Genomic DNA, 22,225 nt, shown 5'->3' with positions numbered 1-22,225 from the left:
ACGGATAATTTGTAAAAAGTAAAGTACAAAAGAAGTAGACAGTGACGCGGCTAGTTTACCACAAAAAAAAGAGAATGCTTTCTGTCCATTTTGGTGGTTGGTACTTGGTACGCTATTAACGTTGAAATTAGCAGCACGTACGTGCATGCAAGAAAAAAATACAAATTAGGCTTTTATTTCCTAACAAGAAAACTGAAACACGAGGCTATTTACTTGTGTTCAACTTAACGTAGTATACCTAGTTATTGATTATTTATTTTGGAACAAGTCTCACGACGGATATTCGTCTTCTAAACTCATCCGTTGTTTAATTAGTAATTGTTCACCTCTTGCGTATTACTTAAATAATGTAAAGTAGAAATAAACAAATTACCTAATACATAAGATGGTGACGGCAAAACATGTTTTCTTTTTTGTTTAAATTTTCAGCACTTAGGGCTAACTTTCTGTAATTTATACTGACACATGTACTCAAAGAGCATAATATTATTATTTTATGCAACGCCCCTTTAAAAAATATTAATAGACACTTTTCACCTTTTAAAAAGTGCAATGTGGAAGAATCGTTTTTTAGACATCAGACAAGGCTGTACAGCATTGACGTCACCTTGTTGAATCACGTGCGACGACCTTACGCTGCGGTCTGTTCCTCTATGGTACAGTTCGTTCGTACCTTTCACGGTACCGGCACAGAATAATAGTACTACGTGTACCGGTACCATTATTTTTTTTAAACCTATCTTTATTTCTAAAGACAGCATTGGCACAATGTGGCATTGGGTTGTTTTGGATGATGATGTCATTGATGGCTTACTAAAAGCCATTTTAACTGTCGTAATAGTAAGGAGGCATGGTGGTGTCACCTCCCCTAAAAATATTACCACTCCTGAAATGCCTATAATATGTCTCTTTAACTACTGAAGTCGTTAAACTTAGCTTAATGACTTATAAAACATCTTCCTGCCAATACTCTCATTAATGATGCGTATTTTATTTTTAATGACGCTAAAAACTAAAATCGCCTTTGTACGATGCATAATCATCATTTAAAGCCTTATGAGCAAAAAAGAAGTTTTAGTTGTCTTAAGGCATAAACCACATTAGTCATGAATAATTGCTTTTTAAACTCGCTGTTTGTTAAACCGTGTCAGAACCATGAACGAAGAACCATTATTTTTTAAACAGTAGTCATACACCTAAACTGTTGTTATGTAGCTCAAGATCAATTATTACTGCTTATATTCTTTCATTATGAGCATTGTTTCTTAAAAGGTTTATTTTTAAAGATGTGACAAAGGCAGAACACAGGAAAACAAGCTTAATTAACAGCAGTTATCCTGAAAAGCACGCCATAATTTCCGTGACAAAAATAGAAATAAAAGTTTATTATTAAATAAGACCCTGGACGATACCATATTATTTATTTATTATTGTTTTGTCTGCAGTACCTGATGTTTAGAAACCGAATGAATTGTTTTGATTCCTATTGTCTTGCGATCGCCTCGTATTTATCAATGATGCTTTCATTGTGAAACCACTGACAATTGCGCATCACTAACTAGTAACCGACCGATAGTTCTCGAGGAAGGTGGATTGAATAATATCAAATTAGATTTGCGCTATGGGCAATGAATTATGTACAACAGACAATAATGGACGTAACAAAGGTGATTTTATTACCATTTTAAAAGCGACTTTAGTGTTTCTATATTAGATTACAGTTGAATCTTCCATTTTCTGACATCACAACTCTTCTAAAAACTTCAATGTTTTTTCTGTTTATTGCTTCCGTCATTTTAATTTACCTGTTTCGTGTTGCTAAGTTAATCTAGCACTGAAAAAATCACAAATGTAGCGTACACACAATAGCAGAATATACATGCATATTACCTATAATTAGCATAACGTGCGGGTGTTACATTGGGCGCGTCGGCTATATCCTCATTTTAATAAATCAATAGTTTGCTTAAAAAATAGATTGAAGAAGTAAATCAGCTTGAAAATTATACCGAATTCCGACTTTTTCATACGTATTTAGCTCCTAGTCGATGGGTGGCCAGCTCTTATCGAAATGTACGTTTCGCATGAATTTCATAAGAGAGTTAATTTAAGTACCTCGCTTGGGCACCCGAGCGTGCGGATGATTTTTAGCGTACCATGCAGGTATATGCTTCGTCAATCGCATTACATTAGTGGAATATGTGGTTGGCACGATTCTTGGTTTAACAGGTGTTGCGTCATAACAAATATTGATCAGTGTAAAATGGATTGTCAGTTGCGATCGTTCATTAGTCGGAGACATTGCGAATAGGTGTCGCTGTGGGACCGCAGTGTTGAGTGATAAGTGTCGTGTGCGAGAAGAGGAGTGTTGGGTGGTGTGAGGCGGGCGGAGCCGATGGTCGCGGCTCGGGCACGTCACGGCGGAGGGCTGTGCGGGCTCGGGCGCGGGGTGCGCGGGCAGCTCGCGCGCCTCGCCGCCGCCCGGCTTCGATCGCGAGCTCTTCCACGAGCTGAGCTACCTAACCGACGCGGAGCTCAAGGAGTGCCTCGGCGAGTACCCCGACTTCATCTACCACGTGGCTCGCGACAAGTTCGGCAGGCTCTACTTTCGCGTCGTCCGGAACTTGCTCCTTGATCGAGGTACGACTGGGCCGATCATCAGTCGCTAGCTGCTGCATTATGTCAGCTCGTTTTGCTTTACATCTTGAATTTGTTTATCACATTCATATGCCTCGGTCATATGCTTGTCCAATTACTTAATTTATCATTTTCATAACCTTATCTTAGTGATCACTAGCTAACCCTGACCTAAGTAGTTTAAACTTTAACACATTAACCACGTGACCACTATTAACAATATCTTATTTATAAACTTCATTGAAAATGTTTTAATTTAGTGTAAGTATAAATAAATTATGCTTGGAATGTATATTACATAGCCTACGTCGTATGTAGCGCCTCGAACAGTTCTCATCAAATGCTAACGTTAGTATTATTACGTCTTCACATCACACCCGGAAAATTATTGTCACAAAAACTGTGAAAGTCTTTCAGCTTCGTACATGCCTACGTGTACCGAATAGAAGCACAATCAATATCCGTTGTAATCACTATGTTAGGTAAGAGTGGGAAAAGCTCCCATCCACCCGCATTGTAACAATCTATTATTATGTTAGTTCTCACATTTTTGTAACGCTGGAAAGCAAGTGTCGTTTGCCTACCTCTTTGTTGTAATACTATCTAATATTACCGTAGTCCGTTAATCATCCTTCATCCTTTTTGGGATAATCTTGATTAAAAAAACGTTTAGTTTTGAATCAATAAATCACACGCCTGCGCCGAATGAATGATCAAAGAATTTTCTATTTAGGCATTTTCGTTTCGGCTCCACTGATGTATCTACCTTATTTGTTATCAAACACGTTTAAGCGTATAGCACTTAATGGACTTCACAATACCATCTATCATAATTATCGCGATAATGATAGGTATAATCAGTACTTAACAAATTTCTGAACTATTCATCGGTTCGTAAATAGAATGTAATTGTCTTTTGTGCCTGCGTTTTCCCACATGCGTGTACAATAGACCAGATTGTTTTGCCCTCCGCCGAGCGAAATGAAACATGGAGCTCTCGTATGTAACCAGTCGCTTACTCGATCGACAGGTTCGCGCTAGTGTTTGTCGCGACAAACTTACTGGTTATTGATGTAACATCAAGTGCGATCACACATTGTTCCGTGGAATTGTACAGTTCACGTATTATGTTACGGTCGTGTGGCTTGCCCACTCAATGCAGGTTCGATGAACGGGCAAAGGCCAGAGGCGGATGACAAAATACCGGGTCAGTACTAGTAATCGCATATTTGTGTACCTAGCTTAAAACGAGATTATTGTATCTTATCAGTGGCCGCGGCCGGCGAGCGGCAAGTGCTCTATTCCGGGCTTCACACTCGAGTGCTCCGCACTTACACGGTGCTTTGCGACACTGATTTGCGATGATTTAAGTATTTATTTAATTTATCTAGTCATCGTTCAGTGTTCTATTGTTATGTTTACGCGAAATTGACGTCTTAGCAAACGTGTGAAATATTTTTTTGATTGTGGAGAACGTGGACAGTATAAGCTTTTGAAGGGATTTAATAGTGATTTCGGACCAAACCTTATTCAAGATGTAAAGGATTGTGATATTGGGGTGCGATTCCGCACTCAAAAATTAATAGAATATAGAATTTTGTTTGTAGAAACATGTCACGGTTTGTTTATTTTTGCCTCGCATCGTTGTCGCTTCATCATCACATCAGTCATAAATAAGTTAATTTTAATGATCAATAAAAATGGAACCGTATTATTTACGTCAATATCTGGTTACAGGTAATTATAATAAAATATAGTGTACTATGTGCTATGAGAAATCTATACATAATAAAAGATAAGAAATAAAATCATTGAGTGTATTATGGATGGCTATTAAATTAAAATTAATGAACTGTTGTGAAAACACACTTGATTTTACGTAATTGTTATTTTATACATTTTATGTATCTATCGATTGGTCGAGTATAAATCCATTAATATTACATTAAAATTTTATAAATATTAAGTTATGATTTACAAATAAACATAATACCAATAATTACATTATTATAATAACTGTTATGAGAGTGCTAAAATTAATATTTTATTTCCAGTAAATTTTCAATTATTTAGATCATAATGAGCTATTTACCGCTCCTATCGTAGAAGCGGCTTTTGTAGATAATTTAAACAGTAATTATTTATTAATTTAATGGTTTGTACTACAGCAAGGTCACATAACTTCTAACATCTTTATTATGATTTGAATGCTGTAAAAATTTACAACCCATATCTGAGCGCTTGCTAATAATTCTTTTGTTTCGGAATAAACAATTGCGTTTTAGATAAGGTTTTAGGTGTAGCAAATACATAGTTGTACATTTATTTATTATATTTGCAGTTCTATGCAGCAACAGGGTGAGCCAAATGACAAAAACCTACAATGACATCGAAGCGGTAACACGGCTCTTAGAAGAAGTAAGTTATTTGCCTGCTTTTTTCCTCGGGTAGATTAGCATAGATTTGGATGAGTTGTTGGTTCATTACGTAGCATTTTAATTTTTACCCCTAGGTGATAATTTGTAATTTACTTATTAGGGGCTAATTACAATGCTATTGACTTGTTATCTCAGTAATAAAATATTTTTCCTCGAAGGTAAATATTTAGTATCATAAGTCGCAGTCATCAAAACTCACGCTGTTTGTAAACAGCGCATAGTCTAGTCATTTTGAAATGACTTCATTAATAAGTACACACTAATAACTGTCAGTCTAAATAACATTCATTTGTGAGTAAACTAAGTGTGTAATCAGTTTCATTTTAGTTCATAAATAAGTGCGGACCAATACACATCAATTTATACACTGTGACGTTGTGTAGTTGGTGCTTGACCTCAATAATAATATGTACTATGTACAGAAAGTTTTCTTTGCGAAGGTATTTAAAATATTTCTACTCAATATCGTCAAAAATTGTGTAATTTAGCTTGTGTCAAGACTTGACATCTGATGTGCTGTACAAGTGTACGTACAGCCTATTCTAGTCATTTTTTGTTTTAACAGAATAGAGACGAGTTTGACAATTTAACAGATGAGACTTCCAAAGAAATGGTTAAAAATTTTTAAAATATCCCATTTTCAATCGATTGTCAGTTGTTAGTCGATTGTTAGTTTGACAGTCGTTTGTTTTGTCCGCAGAAAGAGAAGGACTTAGAACTAACTGCCCACATCGGGAAAGAGTTGCTGGCCACTATCGGTCAGTTGGAGGCGCGAGTCGCCGATCTTGAAGGGGAGCTTAAGAGCGCGAGGGACCACATCACACAGCTCCGACACGAGCTCAACACTAAATCAGATTTGCTGCAGGTGGGTTTCATTTTATAGCATTAACTACAAGCTGGGACCGATATAAACTTTATAACGAAAGTGTTTACAGATAATCAGAGTTAGGGGATAAAATCTAGACTTATTTGAAATCATACCTACCTAATATTACAAAGGTAAAGAGTTGGTGAATATTATTAACAAATACAGCACTTACTTAACTAAAGAGTAGATATTATTTGACTAATCAAAGTTCATTTCAACTGCGGTAAAGTTAGTGATGACTTCATCGACATACCTACCATCCACTGGTTTTTCTAATTTCGTGTCGTATCTTTTCTCGTATTCAATCGATGAATTGATGCTAATCGTTCATGTCGTTATGCAAGGGCATTTCCTTTAATCAAGTGTCTATTATGAGAAAAGCAATGACTCAAATAATTATAACTCACTTGAAACTAGTTATTGTAATAGACTTCTATATATTTATTCGAACACAAGTTGTAGTTTAGTTTTGTTACATTTATAATGAGACATTAAGATTGCAAGTGATACGCTGTTTATAAACATGCTACCATTCTCGTGCTCTTGTGATCTCGTGCTAGATCATCTCCAAATGGAGATAAACGTCGAATTCGCTTTTGATAATCAAGTGATAATGGATAATCATACATAATATTCTTTTCCTTGCGAATCAATTTTAGGCCTGTGGATTAAATGTCGAATCCGAGATCTTCAGGATGTGTCACTTGCCACATCGGATGTGGCACATCCCATAAAAGTATTGCGCACTGCTGTTGTTAAAAAAATTACAGCGATATCACCTTGCAACGGGATCACATCTGAATAAAAAACCGTAGGCAGTATCTGCGTCTTACTTGTGAGATTTTCATCATGCGCCGAATAAAAAAAAAACAGAAAAGTACGAATGGGATCTCTATTGCTCGAGATTCTATCCCTGAGTATCCAGAAACTTATTAATAAAAAGAAATCCCCGTCGGTGTAAGTGCTAATAAATGACACAAAGGAGGGCGCAATGTCACCAACGAAGCAGGAAGCGACTCGCAAGAGCGGCTCTTTGAAAATGTCCAATCACATGGCACACTTGCCACATCCTATAAGTAGTGCGCACTGCAGACTTTGAGTATCAACACGCAACGTTATCCGAACATAAAAACCCTGAGCCAGTGCCCATCCACTATCACTTAAATTTGGCAATTATGCAGGCTATTTCGGTTATCTTACGGAATTCCTCGTCGTAGGTGCTAACAAATGACACAGAGGAGGGCGCCACGTCACCAACGGAGCAGGAAGCGGCCCACGCGGCCGCCCTGCGCAAGCGCACCGGCGCGCTGGAGCGCGAGAACCGCGCGCTGCGCGAGGAGGCCGCGCGCCTCGCCGCCGGCGCCGACAGCGCCGAGCTGGCCGAGCAGCAGCTGCTGCGGGATATCGCTCACCAGCTCAGTAAGTATTTTATACTTTTGCTTTTCTAAAAAGATTATTAGTAATTTGTCATTGCACAAATTACTAATAGTCCTGTTATCCCCTCGTATTAAGCTAAATAAGCTTGTCACGAGTGAGCTCACCACAATAGTCGAGCGGTGGCGGGGACCGAACCCGCGTTCCTCGGATCACGAGTCGGCCAGTCCGACTCCTTCACCGTTCGGCTATCCTGGCTTCGATTTAGATAAATGAATTGGATATACTACAGTCAATGAAATACTTTTAATGAGGCGGCAAAACGCACCAGTCCCATTTTGCATAGCAATTCTTGAGTTATGACGTCAAATTTCTGTCAACTTAATCGCGCTGACAGCGGTGAGCTGGCCGAGCAGCAGTTGCTGCGAGATATCGCTCACAAACTCGGTAAGTATACTTCAGTTAAACGCATCCATGGGCATACCAAGGGTGGGACAAGGGAGGACAGCTGCCCGACCACTGGAAATGATGATGGTACATCTTGGTAATGCTGTCTTATAAAATAATATTTCGTTCTTAGTGTCAAGGAAGAGTCACGGGGCTCTTGTCTTAAAAATTGATTGGTAAAACTTGTACTGTTATATCATTGTATATTGATGTACTCACACAGCATTGTAAATATACATTAATTACAGGTCAAGCATAACTGAGTCAGTGCCTGAGGTATGGAAGCGGCACGGGAGGGTGTTTTTGTGAAACGTTTGCGAGATTACAGATGTGCTTCAGACTTGCATGTTACGTCACGTCGTATGTTAAGTGACTCTAACCCCTCCTGTACCGCTCGCATAAGTCCCATACGTCCAGTTTTTGATCTCAGAAGATGAAATATTGTATTGTGAATTATTGCGTACATAAATAAATAATACAATGATGCTTTTTGTCTTGTAATGTATGATGATATTGAAAAAGTGTTTACAAGCTTTATTTACATTGTCGAGCTGATAAATCTATGTAACAAATGCGATAACAGCGTGAGTACTTTTGATACGATATTTTAAGTTAACTCGCAATGATAAGAAAGTATGCTAGTTCTCATTCAGATACTAATAGCACAGAATAAATAATAGTTGCTAATAGTAAGTACTTATTCTGCGTCACCAAATGGTTCGTTTTAACCTTTCAAGCATTGTGACTTTACTGGATAGAGTTAAGAAAAACTATAGTAAAATGACGTTGGTATTGGCAGAATTTAGATTGTTTTATATCTAAATGTATTGGAAACTGAAACCTGGTCTTTTTTACATTTTATACCATAGTTTTTGTGTCATTCGTTACAATTGATTGATCGTCGATATTATGGTAAAAGTGGTCTGTCATTCAGCCGCGAAGAAATGTAACCAGTTATTTAGGTAAAAAAGATTTAAATTATCAACTAATGTAACAGTGATAAATAATATTAACGAAAGTATTTTATCATGAATTCTATGCGCCAATCGACTTATAATCATTAAGATTACTATTTGTGGCCGGATGTTTAGGTTGAATTGATGTTTCATCATCATCAACAGCCCTTTACAGTCCACTGCTGGACTATGAGCCTCCTCCACTATAGTGGAGTGTATAGAGTGGAGGAGTATAGTGGAGGGAGGAGGTGGAATTGATGTTTACTTTACCTTAAAGGCCGGCAACGCACCTGTAACGCCCCTGGGTCTGCGGGTGTCTATGGGCGACGGTAATCACTTACCATCAGGTGATCCGTCTGCTCGTTTGCCTCCTGTCACATAAAAAAAAAGAAAAAAAGAATTAAACTGTATACTTTGTATTTACTACCTATGAAAATCTATGGATATTCGTTTAATTTTTTTGGACCGAAAATGCCGTGTTTTGATTACCTACATAAGTATAGTATCAGAAAACATACATTAAATTTTATTCACAAAATAATACTCATGTTACGTTTTTCGTGGGCGGAGCCACTCACATTGTTTAACATACTTACATTGTTTAAATTTTATGAACCAGAATCTTACCGATATAAACCCAAACAAATAATAAAATAGTTTTATATTATTTCAATAAATGTGCATTGTAACTGTCAGTATTTAATATGTGTGCGAAGAAAATCAAGAAGTAAGGCGACGAAGAGAACATGAAAAGTCCAAAAATTGGTTTGGTGAGGCAAGGTGGCCTAGCAGCGTGTTTTCTTTAAGGTTTGCACCCTGTCAGACCATACTTGTTTCAACTTGCCAATATTCATCAGTAGGAAAAACAACAAGTCAAGATGAAGATGAAGACATACGAGTCAAGAGCAAGATTGAATTTTCATTTACATTGTATTTTATGAGAACTTATTTAAACTTCTGTAAATATGTATCCAAAATCAACATTATATTCTTAACTGATATATTGGTTTACCAACTTATGTCAACGAAGTATATTTGCTCTAATGCTACATGCATGAGCTGCAATTACGTCACGGAAACTAAAATAATCTGGTCATGTCTAACAAATTAGAAGTGGTTTTCCTTTACGTTTTATCTGTGCTTCTTTTCGTTGATCAGTGATGTATTTAAATAAGGAAAAAGCCTTTAAACTGACATCATGTTTTATACTTCTTTGTCTGCCAAGTACTTGATGAAACTACCTATAACATTAAATTAAATGTTTAAGGAAGATCTTTATTTATTTATTCTTTAATGTCATATACATTGGTTCATAAGACGAAATGATGACGCCATGTAAAGGTCGGAGAGCCTGATGGTTTGTGTAGTAGACAATACTTCGAGTGTTGCGATTTTAAATACGGCAGGGCAGGCTAAGCCCCTCTGTCTTTGGACACGCAACTGCTTGCTTCAGCAACGCTAATGTGATGAGCATTATCATTTATTTAATCTTTTACAGTCAGGGACGTATTTAACGACCGAATATAGGACCGGATTATTTTTTATACATGGGTCAAGGCCCTTCATTCTAAATTGGGTCTGGAGCTAGCTTTGGTGTGATGGAACAGTTTATTTATTGTAATATTTGTGTTTTTCTTTAGCAAGCGCAAACTCCGAAGCTACCGTCCTCAGCTCGGAGTTGGCGGACGAGCGACAGCGCTCCGCGGATCTTCAGCACCAGTTCGACAGCGCTAACGCAAGGCTCGTGGCCACCGAGAGAAATTTGCAAAAGGTTAGATATAAACAAAAAACAATATTTTAAAAAATCCCTGATAATAGTAATCAAACAGCCAAATTCCCAATAACCCCTTCTCATTTTGCCCAAAACTATATTTCAACTTCCATGTAAATGCCACCTGAATTTTTAGTTAATCTAAGGGCAGTTCTTTTTCATTGGTTAGCTATTAAAGTATCGTTTATAAATTCTGTTTGTAAATATAAGATTAGGATCTATATCCGCTACTCATGTTTACTTATCCGCTAATCTGTTTATCTGAAGCCAACGCCTATATCTATTTCGGACAGCTCTGTCCATTATAAGGAAGGTTATTAGATTATCGTGTCATTTAGACACGGTTTATAATGATTGTCTACCTCGATTTGTTACGTATTCTAATATTCGTGTAGGTACATTTACGCAAAGCGCTGGTGGTTTTTTGTTAATATGCGACATTGGTCTCGGCGCGTGTCAAGGTGATGTCATACAATAAGTTATTTGCATTTGTTACAGCTAACAGCAGAACACGAACATACGCTGCGGATTCTTGAAATAACAAAAGAAAATCAAAATGCCCTTGCATCGGAGTTGGCTGACACGAAGGTATTTTATACTAATGTTATAAACGAGAGATTGTGAATGTTTGTCATCTACTCCTTCACGCAAACACCATTGGATTGATTTTGATGAAGCTTTACAATATAAGCTCATACCTATACCAGAATAGAACAAACATTACTAGTAGGCTTTTTATTATCGAAATCTACGTGGAATAAGTCGCGTGATTCAGAATATAGATAGTTAAAGATATATGAATATTAAGTAATCTGTAACAGACAGGACGTAGACGGCCTTGTGGCTTGTTGTTGCGTTCACTGAAATATTTTATGGAGATAGAAATAAATTTTATAGTAGGTACTTACTTATTTTATCGACAGTCGGAATTTCTTGCGAAAAAATTATTGCTCGATAAATTTTGTTTAATCAATTTAAGTTCCTGTATACAGCAATGCAGACTATTGTATCATTGTACTCAATCTAAGATGGACCTGATTAAAATAATGTTTTGTTTTAGTACAATGTGCAATCTATTAAAATATTTACTTACTACTTGATCACGCAAAGCATGTGTGATAATATAATAGAAATAATTAGTTATTATAAGGATTTAAACAAACATTGATTTGTGTTGTATACTTCACAACCTTGTTGCAAAGATAAGTTTATTCTTACTTGAGTGTTTTGGCGATTGAAATATTGAGTTAACATAACACAGACTTATCATGTCTGACTTATTATATTTATTTAGTATACCGATCGATAACAAGCAATCCATGCCCTCATGCAAGCTGCTGGCCCTCAAAAGTGCATTAACATTTTACTAAAACTATTTGAGAAGACCCTTTATTTAAGAAGAGTTATAAAATTGAATCCCCTTCACAATAAAGGGCTCAAGCTGCTGTCAAGTTCATTTACCTAGATGTTTTGAATTTGATTGAAGTAAACTTGGTGGGTCTGCACGCGACAGCCTATGCTCATTACAAAATTACACCCCTTGAAAGGCTCTTTGCATGCCCTCCTACATTACAATAACTTTAAAATGACGGAACCAAATAAAAAACAGCTTATTGCGACTAAAAATTTTGATTAAATCGTTGCAACGTTTATCATATCGCTTAAATTACTGCAGTAATCTAGCCGATATGACTCCCCGAAATGGTGGTAGGCATATTTACGTCATGTACCAAGGCTCTGAGAAGGGCATAAACACTAAAATATTTAGATTTTCAAGCAATTTTCTTCTTTGACGTAGGAGCGATATGCAGAAGTGGCAGCACACTTGTCCGAGGCTCAAGAGCAGCTTCGACAGCTCCGCAAGCGAGGGGAGCCGGTGCGGGGACTCATGCCGAGCGTGGCCGCGGCGGCAGGCTTGCTGCCCGCCAGCCTGCACCGCGAGATGCACTCGTCCGTCTACTCCGAGCTGAGTCTCGACTCGGGTATTGGAGACCCGATGGCACAGTAAGTGTTGCGTATTTTACACAGTAGCAGGACATTTGTCCGAGGCTCAGGAGCAACTTCGACAGCTCCGCAAGCGAGGGGAGCCGGTGCGGGGACTCATGCCGAGCGTGGCTGCGGCGGCAGACTTGCTGCCCGCAAGCTTGCACCGGGAGATGCACTCGTCCGTCTACTCTGAGCTGAGTCTCGACTCGGGTATTGGAGACCCGATGGCACAGTGAGTGTTGTGTAGTTTGCATATATCACAGTTTAGATTACGAGGGGCGGCTGAAAAGTTTTGAGCCTAAGTATCTTCAAGTGCTATTATTGACTCGCGTTAAATTTATTTAATTTGCTAATAACCTCCTAAGTATATGTACAAAGTTTCATTTCATTAGCGTCATCACGCTTTTAGTAATTAATCAGTAAACATCATCATGTCTCAGTCATCCGCGCAATGTACGAAATCGAAGTACACAGTTATCATAAAACTCCTCAAAAAGAGGAACAAAACGCTGACGGTAACATTTGAAGAGATATGTACAGTTTATGGGGAGTCTGGGCCTTCATTTGCCATCATGAAATATTGGATCCGATAGTTCAAGCATGGCAGGGAGTCTCTAAAAGATGACCGCAAGTCAGGACGGCCAGATTTCGCCATTAACGAATAAAATAATGAAAACTTAAAAAATCTTGCTTTAGAGATCAGCGAATTAAGTTGTGACAGATAGCTGAAGCCATAGGCATTAACAAAGAACGTAACGGCGATATTTTTCATACTCATTTGCACATGAAATAGGGATGCGCGCGATGGGTGCCAAAAATGCTCTCGCCGCTCGACAACCAGCGTCGAGTCACAACTTCGCAGGAGTTTTAGGACGTCTTTGACCATAATCCTAACAAATTTTTTTCTCAAATTATCACTATTGATAAATAATAGATCCGGCAGTACGATCTAGAGTCAAAATAAGAGTCACTGCAATGGATTCAAAAGGGAAAACGCCGCCGCGGAAATTCAAAGTGGAGCGATCGACACCCAAGCTCATAGCCACTATTTTTGGGATTGTGGAGGAATTTTATTCATTGACTACCTACTTAAAAAAACTACAATAAACGGGGATTATTATGCTGTACTGTTGATAGGAGTGCGTCAAGTGGTTGTTGAAATATTAAGAGGCAAACTAGCGAAAGGAAATCTGTTACTGCAAGACAATTCAACCGCGCACACCGCGCATGTTGCATGGCTTACCCCGGGTAAAACTGGATTTCTAGAAATTAATCACCCACCACACAGTTTAGTCCGATTCCCTAGCTATTTTGTCTAATTCTCAAATTGGAAAAAAGACCTCCAGGAACGAAGATTTTTGAGTGACAAAGAAAGAAAGGCGGCGTTAAAGGCTCATTTCGAAGGCAAAGATTGCGAATTTTTTTTCAGTGGTTTAAAAGCTCTTTTACACAAATGTAAGAAGTCCGTTGTAGTAGAGGGAGATTAAATAGAAAAATATATTTTTTACACTTTTCTATCGGCATTTTTAATACCCTAGGCTCAAAACTTTTCAGCCGCCCCTCGTATGTAGTAGCTAGCTTGCTGCCTCTGGCAGTGCCTTCACCGGAAGATACAATCGTCCGTCCACTCCGAGCTCAATCGCGACTCGGGTTTCGGAGACTCAATAGTGCAGTAAGTGTTGCGTACACGGTTGCTCATTTAGGATTATGTGGTCCCTGTGTCTCCTATCTGCTGTCTACAAGACTGCAGCGGGACTATTCCTAGGGGAGAAAAGATGCCATACTCGTCCTTCTACTGTCGACTCCGATATCGGAGATCCAATATAGCACAGGGTGCAAGCTAATTAAAGCTATTATTTACGACTTAAAGATTCTTTGAATGATCTTTTGGTTTATCTTATCGTGATACCAATATAACGAAAATAGCGGTTTATCATAAATGCGTTATTGATTGAAACTGTATCAAGGAGAAATGCAAATTGTGGTTTATAGGGATTACGAACGCACTGGAATTTATTGTAAGACATTTATCTTCTTATCTCTTGTTCTAGAAAAAAAGTAGGCCTATATTACTATCTTGTTGACACAGCATTTGGCATAACTACCTATTATTTGATTTTTCAATAAGTTCTAATTTTACTGATAAGTTTAAATATACTTGCGTTCATGCACGGTTTAAATATCGTGTGCATCACAATCTATGTGTTCGGTGACAGAATTGGATAACGTGTAATCACAAATGACAAAATTATTTTTTAACCTGCTACGGATGGCTACTATTTGATGTGTGTCGTCATAGTTCGTAAACGGATCAACGGAGAAAGGTGTTTATTACGTGACTTATTATTCGAGCCGTAAAAATAACCTTTTTGTTCCAGCTCAAGTATGGCGAAAGTGTTCGAGACGGTGCAATGTGCGTCGCGGTGGTCTGGCGGTTCAATAGCGGGCTCTGACACTGCGGACGCACCCATGACACTCAGCGCCTCGTCGTTGCATAAGCCGCCGCCCAAGCCGCCCAGCGACTCGATGTTCGATGAGTCTTCGGATACTGACTCGGACGATCTATACCCGTAAGTACAATGCAGATATTCTTAACGCAATCATAGGTACCTCAGAAACAGATAATATGTATAACTCTTTAGTGGATTACTCCATTTATATTCTTCTAATTAACTTCGTTGCGGATTTCTGATCTTTCCGCCGTTCTACCGGAACTACTCAACTTTCAGTGGGGGGTTCAATTCAGTTGTAGATCAAGGCTGTACCAGGTTGAACTAGAAGCGAGATGTGGATTGAGTGAGTTAACATGGGATAAATCGACAACGAGTGTCCACGACCGTCTTTTACTGGACTTACCTTGGGCTACATATTGTGCAAGGAACAAGCTACTTTTACAAAAAATGCCGACTTGTTTTCATCGTGAAAGTGGCGCCTCCTTAGTGTCAAATGAATCTTGAAACTCCTTTGAAGAGACTCACATTTTGTCGTACTATTTGTTATTTAAAATGCATCCATTGTCTACAGCGGCGGCACAGGAGTGGGAGTGCCGGGCGCACCAGGTGCGGCGGAGTTAGCGGCGGCGCTGCGACGACTCACGCCTCAAGAGATCAATTCCCGTCGGGCCTCACTAGCCGCCTCGCACATCTTGAGGCATCGCAGGCATACAGGTCTGTACACTTTGGTGTCTTATGATGTGGTAATAGGGGTGATTTTGCAATAATGTGCAGTCTATTATGCTGATGACTAGCGGCCCAAACAACTTGAATGTCTACCACGGCTGGACATACCTTAAATAAACTTTGGGAGTTCAGCCGATCCTCAGTTATCCATTTAGAAATGGCAATATTTTTTATCATCGTCCTGATTGCAGAAACCAGAAAACAGGAATTTTGATACGGTTTGCTACAGTAAACAAGTTTTGTATTTATACCGTTAGTAATATGGGTAGTAAACTGAAGTGTCGTAAACACGTTTTCGTGTCACTCACGGGACTGCCTAAAAATTTCAGTCCATATTTGCAATTTACAAAATGCACATTGTATTTCTATATGAAACGTACCTACTTCCCTTACAAATACAAGTTATTGTGTACGTTTTGACGTATTCACGAGTTTGCATTGCCCTGACAGATCGAGATTCGAGCGAAGAGAGTGCGGTATGGGGCGCAGGCGCGGCCGGCGGACTGGCGAGGTTTAGGCCTCCTCACAAACTGCAGATTGTCAAACCGATGGAAGGCTCGCTGACTCTTCACACGTGGGCGCAACTGGCGAAGCCTACTATGTCAGGTAAGCGTCTTTTGTTTGCAGAAATGTTAGCATTTATTCTGATGTAGGTAACATTTTGTTTTTGTATTTATGTTACGGTCAAAGTGATAAATGTAAAAATTATGAATAATCGCCGGTTATTATGAATAATTACCGCATGGTTTGGTAAATGTGATTAATATGAGGTCATTTATGTGTGTATAAAACTAAATAAGCGGCTTAGGGGTGGCCCAAGAGCCACCCCCTCCGCACCTTAACATATTTTTCACTTTAAATCAAAACATTATGTTATAGGCATCATGGAAAAGTAATATTATGCAAGAAACATTCCAAACTCATTATGCCAAATTATATTAATATATGATATCAAAACGTTCAAAAGTTTGGCTGTACACGAGCACGTACACAAGATGTTGTTCTCTTTTATGAAATTTGTTAGTACTAAGGTTGAATTATTAAATAATCACTGTTAAATGTGATTAATTTATCACTTTTACCGCGACTGTCGGTAATTATTCATAATAACCGGTTATTATTAATAATTTTCAATTTATCACATTAACCGTAACAATTATATCTGGCAACTTTAATTAAATAAAGAACAGGTTTAATTGGTAAGTCATGAAGACAACGCCCAACAAAGTTTCCAGAAACAATTTAAGCGTGATGCGTGCAGGTTACATTACCTTTTGACATTAACAAGGATAAATGTCGCGTGAGCGAAATCGAGTTAATTAATTACCAAGTTTTAACTGCATAATGTAATTGTGGTGTCATGATTTTATGGCTAAAAGCTTTTATAATAAAGACAACTATGCAGATGTTTTAATGAATGTAATTTTAAATTAAAATTATAAACAAGCCAAGGTCGCTCCGCAAATGCAAGAACTATATTAGTAATTCCTCAAAACCGCTGTGAATGGTCACGCGACCATTGTTCGTAGTTTTTTTTCTCTCACTTGTTCTAAAGTTGTTAATGAATAAAAAACGAAATAGATTGTTAATACACGTTCAATAGAACAATACGGTTGGATAAGTATCATTATACACTGCGTTTGCCTAGTAAGCGTTAACAAAGACGAAGGACAAGAACAAAGGAGTTGTGTGCAAGCTAAGATTGCTAGAACATAGGCATAGACTAGACTGGCGCTTATGTATCTCCACAATCTTATCAACACTGATATCGGTCACGTAACTTGTTATTGCATTCAATAATATTTACCTTAAATTATGTCAACAGCACACATCGATGGCAGTTGTTATTGGATTTCTCTTTGCACTAGTTGTGTGGTGTCTAGATAGTGTTTATCTAAATGGGTTGGTTTAAAAGTGGCAGTGGTGATTGAGTGGTTGTTGTTTCGCCAGGTCTTTTGGAGGAGCAGGAAGGCGTAGGCGTTCGCGGGTCGAGGTCGGCTGCAGCGCTAGGCCTCCGAATGTACCGGCTATCGGACGTTGAGGAGGACGATGATATGCCAAGACTACCGCATTCGAGTCACATCTACACGTTTACAAACAGGTATTTTTTTAGTATTTCTTTTTTAAGTCATTTTTGAAGTGTCCGTGACCTAACACCTTAGTTCTATGACATGCGTCTGTGTCGTCAAATAATTACGATACACTCTTGTAGTTCCAGCTTCAAAAACTCATTTTTGTCGTTTCTGTACTTCAGTATGGAGTATTTTCGCGGAAAAATGTTACATTATCCTCATAAGTCATCGATAGCGGGGACCACCCAATGATTATAAAGTTAGGACCTAACACGCTCGCTTTCATCATTTTAGCCAAAAGACGTCCACTGTTGAACACGTGTCTCTCCCAATGATTTCCATATTGACCGGTTGGTCAAACCGCTAAAAGTGACCGCTACCAATAGCGTTTGTTCATTGGTTTAGGTCTGAAAAGTCAAGCATAAAGAGTTTCTTTAGATTTTGACCACGTAATATTCCCATCTGCAGTACTGTGCTGCATCCCAACGACGGCAGCCTGGCCAGCTCGAGCGTGAGCAGCGTGTGCAGCAGCGGCATGAGCAGCCTGGCCAGCAGCGTGCTCGGCAGCGCCTGGAGCTCGCGCCTCACCTCGCGCAGGTATAAGGCGACTACCCTCCAGTCATCATGACAGCACGTGCTGCACCAACGACGGCAGCCTGGCCAGCTCGAGCGTGAGCAGCGTGTGCAGCAGCGGCATGAGCAGCCTGGCCAGCAGCGTGCTCGGCAGCGCCTGGAGCTCGCGCCTCACCTCGCGCAGGTATAAGGCGACTACCCTCCAGTCATCATGACAGCACGTGCTGCACCAACGACGGCAGCCTGGCCAGCTCGAGCGTGAGCAGCGTGTGCAGCAGCGGCATGAGCAGCCTGGCCAGCAGCGTGCTCGGCAGCGCCTGGAGCTCGCGCCTCACCTCGCGCAGGTATAAGGCGACTACTATGTCTTTCAGCTATGGCCACGTCAAGGTCGTGGCGTGCATGGTGGTGATGACCACGACAGATATTGAAATCATCATCATCATTTCGGCCATGGGGCGTCCATTGCTAAACATAGGCGTCCCCCAATGATTTCCATATTGACCAGTTGGTAGCGGATATTGAACTATTGATAGTGACTGGAGCTCGCGCATGTACTCGTTGGTAACGCTCCGCCGAAAGGTGGTCCATCGATATTTACGTCCATGCTACGGCCATTCAATAGTTCGCCTTCGCGGTGGCCTAGACGATAACTAAAGATAACGAACTACGATAGTCGACTACGAAAAATAGCATATCGAAAATGACTATTATTATAAGTTTGTGATCGTTTTTTACAGACAAAATTTTTTAGACTAAGTTTCGCGAGTCGAAAGCCACACACTAACCAGCCTTCACCCGCAGATCATCCGCCGCCGTCTCCCCCGTCCTCTCTCGGCGCGAGTCGTTCTGCGCGCCGCCACCCCCCCGCGCGCACTTCACCCCCACCGCGACGCCGGCCAACAGCCCGCTGCTCGGCTCGCCGGAGTCGTCGCCGCCGCCCACGCCGCGGCCCGGCGACGCGCCGCCGTCGCTCCATGCGCTAATAGCCAGCGGCACTTCCATACTGAGGCGCAGGTACCTTGGGGGCACCTCGCCCGCGTCGGACGGATCGCCCGCGCCGCTGGCGTTGCAGACGCCCGGCTCTCTGTACACAGGTAAGCTTGAGGAATCATTTATGATGCGCTTTGATCAATTTTTGAAAGTTGTGCGACGCCAAACTTTGACTTAGGGCTGATTTTTTATCAATCGTCAGATATCTTTTAACTGAAGAAAAAACTTGTCATTTTGACATATTGTGATACTGAAACTGTCAATATGCCAAACTTATTCTTCAGACAAAAGTTATCCGACTATTGAAAAATCAGCCCATAAATGTCAATTGTTCGAAATTTCTAGTTACTTAGAAAAGATAATGGCTGTCTTTCAATGGCAATCGCAATCAGTTTCAAACTGGCGCTTTAATTAAGAGCACTGAAATTAGGTTATCTTAGTTTGTTTGCCATGATAAGTAAGTGTATTTGTTATAGTTTTAATGACCTTTTTTGTATCTATTCAGGTCTCGTCCATCGCAGTCCAATGGAGCAGCTGACGTGTCTCAAACGGACGCTGCGGTCACCAGCGGAGCGTCCGCCCGAAGAGCGGGAGGCCGAGGCGCCCATGGGAGTCCCCGCGCACCCGGGCGAGGGAGCCCTAGAGGCCACGCCGAGCACCTCCCGCAGGCCGGCGCGGGGGCGCGCGCCCCGGCCCCGCGCCGACCTCGGCACGGTCGACGCGCCGCCCCCCGCGAGCCCCGCCGCCAGATCATCCCCCCTAGGGACGCTCAGCCTTCTTTTCGGACGGAAAGGGGGCCTTCTGTAGAAGCGATCGATCGCTCGACGCCCGATCTGCGCGGCGGGAGTTCAAAAATGTGATTGTGGTAGCGCGTCCACTGAGCTTTTGTTTTTCAACGCGATCCCGTGTTTCGGTTTCGCCGTCCACGGCCCGGGCCGCGGGCTATTCCCGCGGGCACCGTCGCCCACGCTCAGGCCTCTTTCCGATGAGAAAGGTAAGGAGCGACTTGAAGTAGTTGAGTTGGGATCGACGGGTCGACGCGTCCTCGCGGCGGTCGTCTGGGCCGATGGAATTTTTCTACGGTACCTTTTATTTTTATTTTTTGACGCAAAAGCGTCCATTAGCTGATGTTTTTTTTTACGTTTTGAGTAGATTTACAAATTGTGATTATGTGATTTTATTATTACCTTTTGACTCTTTTATTTTTGGTAGCTAATTTTTTCGCCTCTCAGTAATTGCTCACATGCATTTAAACGACTGACCGCCGGATATAGAATATCCGATTTGAAGGGGCGACTCAGTTCATTGGGCATTTTAATTAATCTCTCTCAAACATTCCTACAAAAGAGCTCAATGGTTACTAATCACTAATGCGGTTGATGCGAAGACTTTCAATAACTACGTTTTCAATCGTGCCCTGAGAGATGTGTCGCGTGGACCAAGCGCTCACCTAATTTGCAATTTATTTACATATTATTATTTTCTATGCTGAAAACCACTATGTAAATGGTTTCGATTGTACGATTTGTTTGATACTTAATTTACGACTCGATTGATTTTTGAGATGGAGAGTCCTTGTTGCTTAACAGCCTGTAGTATTATAATTTTCGAAGGGTTGTAATTATTATTACTTAGTTAAATAGTGAGACTTAACAAATAGGTTTTGTAGACGCTTTTAAACGAACTTTATTAAATCATCGGTATCAAAATTCTCATCATATGTTATCAATCAAGCTTATGATTATGTTGTTTAGTGATTAATAAATCGTGTATTCATTGTAAATAATCAATTTTCCATTAATTTAGAAGAGTACAAATTATTTATGTTTAATCGAAAGGTTACATTGTAGTGACAAACAGTCGATTGTTATTTTCAATACGTATTGATAGATAATTGTTCAAGTTTGCCAGATAAACTATCATTTGCATAAAGTTGATGTAAATAATACATTTGTAGCAGGGATATTAATTTCAAAATAGGTTTCTTGATTTGTTATTTGTATAAATTTCGGTAAATATTGTTACTAACTAACGTAGGGTCTGAGTAACATAAAAGGTGCATGCCATAGATTAAGTAGTACGGAGCAAAATATTCCAAAATTCATAATAGTTTTGTGAAGGAAAAAGGTCAATAAGAAAGCCAAGGAACCGGATTCTAGCAATCAATTTAATCATTAATTTATTCAATTTATAATAGGTTATTGAAATTGGTGCTAGATAGTTATTATGCCAGTGATGTTTATTTCGGGAGTGTGATTTTTTTATCACACTGTTGTATTGTATTATTTTCATGCTGTAGTTATACTTCTAAGGCTTTACCGCAAGTTTGGTACACATTACTAACTGTATTTTAATTGCAGCTTTAATTCTGCCAAAAATGTCATTGGTAATTTCCTCTTTATGGTTTTCTTATGTTTGTAATCTATGGTTTACTAATCTAATCGGTGATAATAAAATAATGGATGTGCAAGCTCCCGGTAAAGCTTCAATTTTGTTTCGTCCAATTGAATTGAATTTGTTCAGATACTTGATAGTAGCGTATTGTAGTCAAATTGCGAGGCTGTGAGGCGATCTATTGCGTGTTGAAGAGGCGTTTGCCTGAATTTACCCATCATCACAGTGTAGGCACAAATGGTATAGTCATAAGGGCAACTTGTTGAGAATTGACGATTACAACAAAATGATAATGATTGTATTATAACAGAAATATAATTTATTTGAACAATGTAATGAGCTTTTATTTATTATGAAAACCGTTCCTTATTAAATAAATCACCTTGCGTCTCCACCAACTTCTAGAAATGGTGAATAGATGCATTTTAGCAAAATCCTACAATAATTTTAACCGCCTCTGTGGTCTAGTGGTAAGACCACCTGCTTCAGACGCAGAGGTCCCGGGTTCGATTCCCAGTGGGGGCAGATCATTCTGTTTGG

At 39.8% G+C, this 22,225-nt stretch overlaps 1 protein-coding gene across 15 annotated transcripts in view; it reads left to right on the top strand.

Annotated features, from left to right (window-relative positions):
* milt (trafficking kinesin-binding protein milt) overlaps nucleotides 1–22,017 on the top strand; it is a 45,133-nt gene extending 23,116 nt beyond the window's left edge. For 4 of the 15 annotated variants that reach the window (XM_028308486.1, XM_028308483.1, XM_028308485.1 and 1 more), the window contains exons 2-15: nucleotides 2,230–2,640; nucleotides 4,979–5,055; nucleotides 5,776–5,940; nucleotides 7,161–7,362; nucleotides 10,361–10,491; nucleotides 10,990–11,079; nucleotides 12,290–12,495; nucleotides 14,856–15,047; nucleotides 15,502–15,644; nucleotides 16,107–16,262; nucleotides 17,607–17,757; nucleotides 18,197–18,325; nucleotides 19,103–19,395; nucleotides 19,797–22,017. In XM_028308486.1, coding sequence (XP_028164287.1) covers nucleotides 5,005–5,055; nucleotides 5,776–5,940; nucleotides 7,161–7,362; nucleotides 10,361–10,491; nucleotides 10,990–11,079; nucleotides 12,290–12,495; nucleotides 14,856–15,047; nucleotides 15,502–15,644; nucleotides 16,107–16,262; nucleotides 17,607–17,757; nucleotides 18,197–18,325; nucleotides 19,103–19,395; nucleotides 19,797–20,098 — 2,211 coding nt within the window. In that variant the 5' untranslated portion in view covers nucleotides 2,230–2,640; nucleotides 4,979–5,004 and the 3' untranslated portion in view covers nucleotides 20,099–22,017. Of the gene's footprint in view, nucleotides 1–2,229; nucleotides 2,641–3,566; nucleotides 3,845–3,927; nucleotides 4,375–4,978; nucleotides 5,056–5,775; nucleotides 5,941–7,160; nucleotides 7,363–10,360; nucleotides 10,492–10,989; nucleotides 11,080–12,289; nucleotides 12,496–14,855; nucleotides 15,048–15,501; nucleotides 15,645–16,106; nucleotides 16,263–17,606; nucleotides 17,758–18,196; nucleotides 18,326–19,102; nucleotides 19,396–19,796 lie in introns of those variants that run through there. The other 11 variants (XM_028308482.1, XM_028308479.1, XM_028308493.1 and 8 more) reach the window with 5 other exon arrangements.
* The last annotated feature ends 208 nt before the right edge of the window (nucleotides 22,018–22,225 follow it).

Source organism: Ostrinia furnacalis, unplaced genomic scaffold (genome assembly GCF_004193835.3).
Source record: "Ostrinia furnacalis isolate ACB-3 unplaced genomic scaffold, ASM419383v2 OfSCF2419, whole genome shotgun sequence".
Classification (NCBI taxonomy): domain Eukaryota; kingdom Metazoa; phylum Arthropoda; class Insecta; order Lepidoptera; family Crambidae; genus Ostrinia; species Ostrinia furnacalis.
The sequence above is the reverse complement of the archived record's forward strand: the minus strand, read 5'-3'. Positions and strand labels throughout refer to the sequence as shown.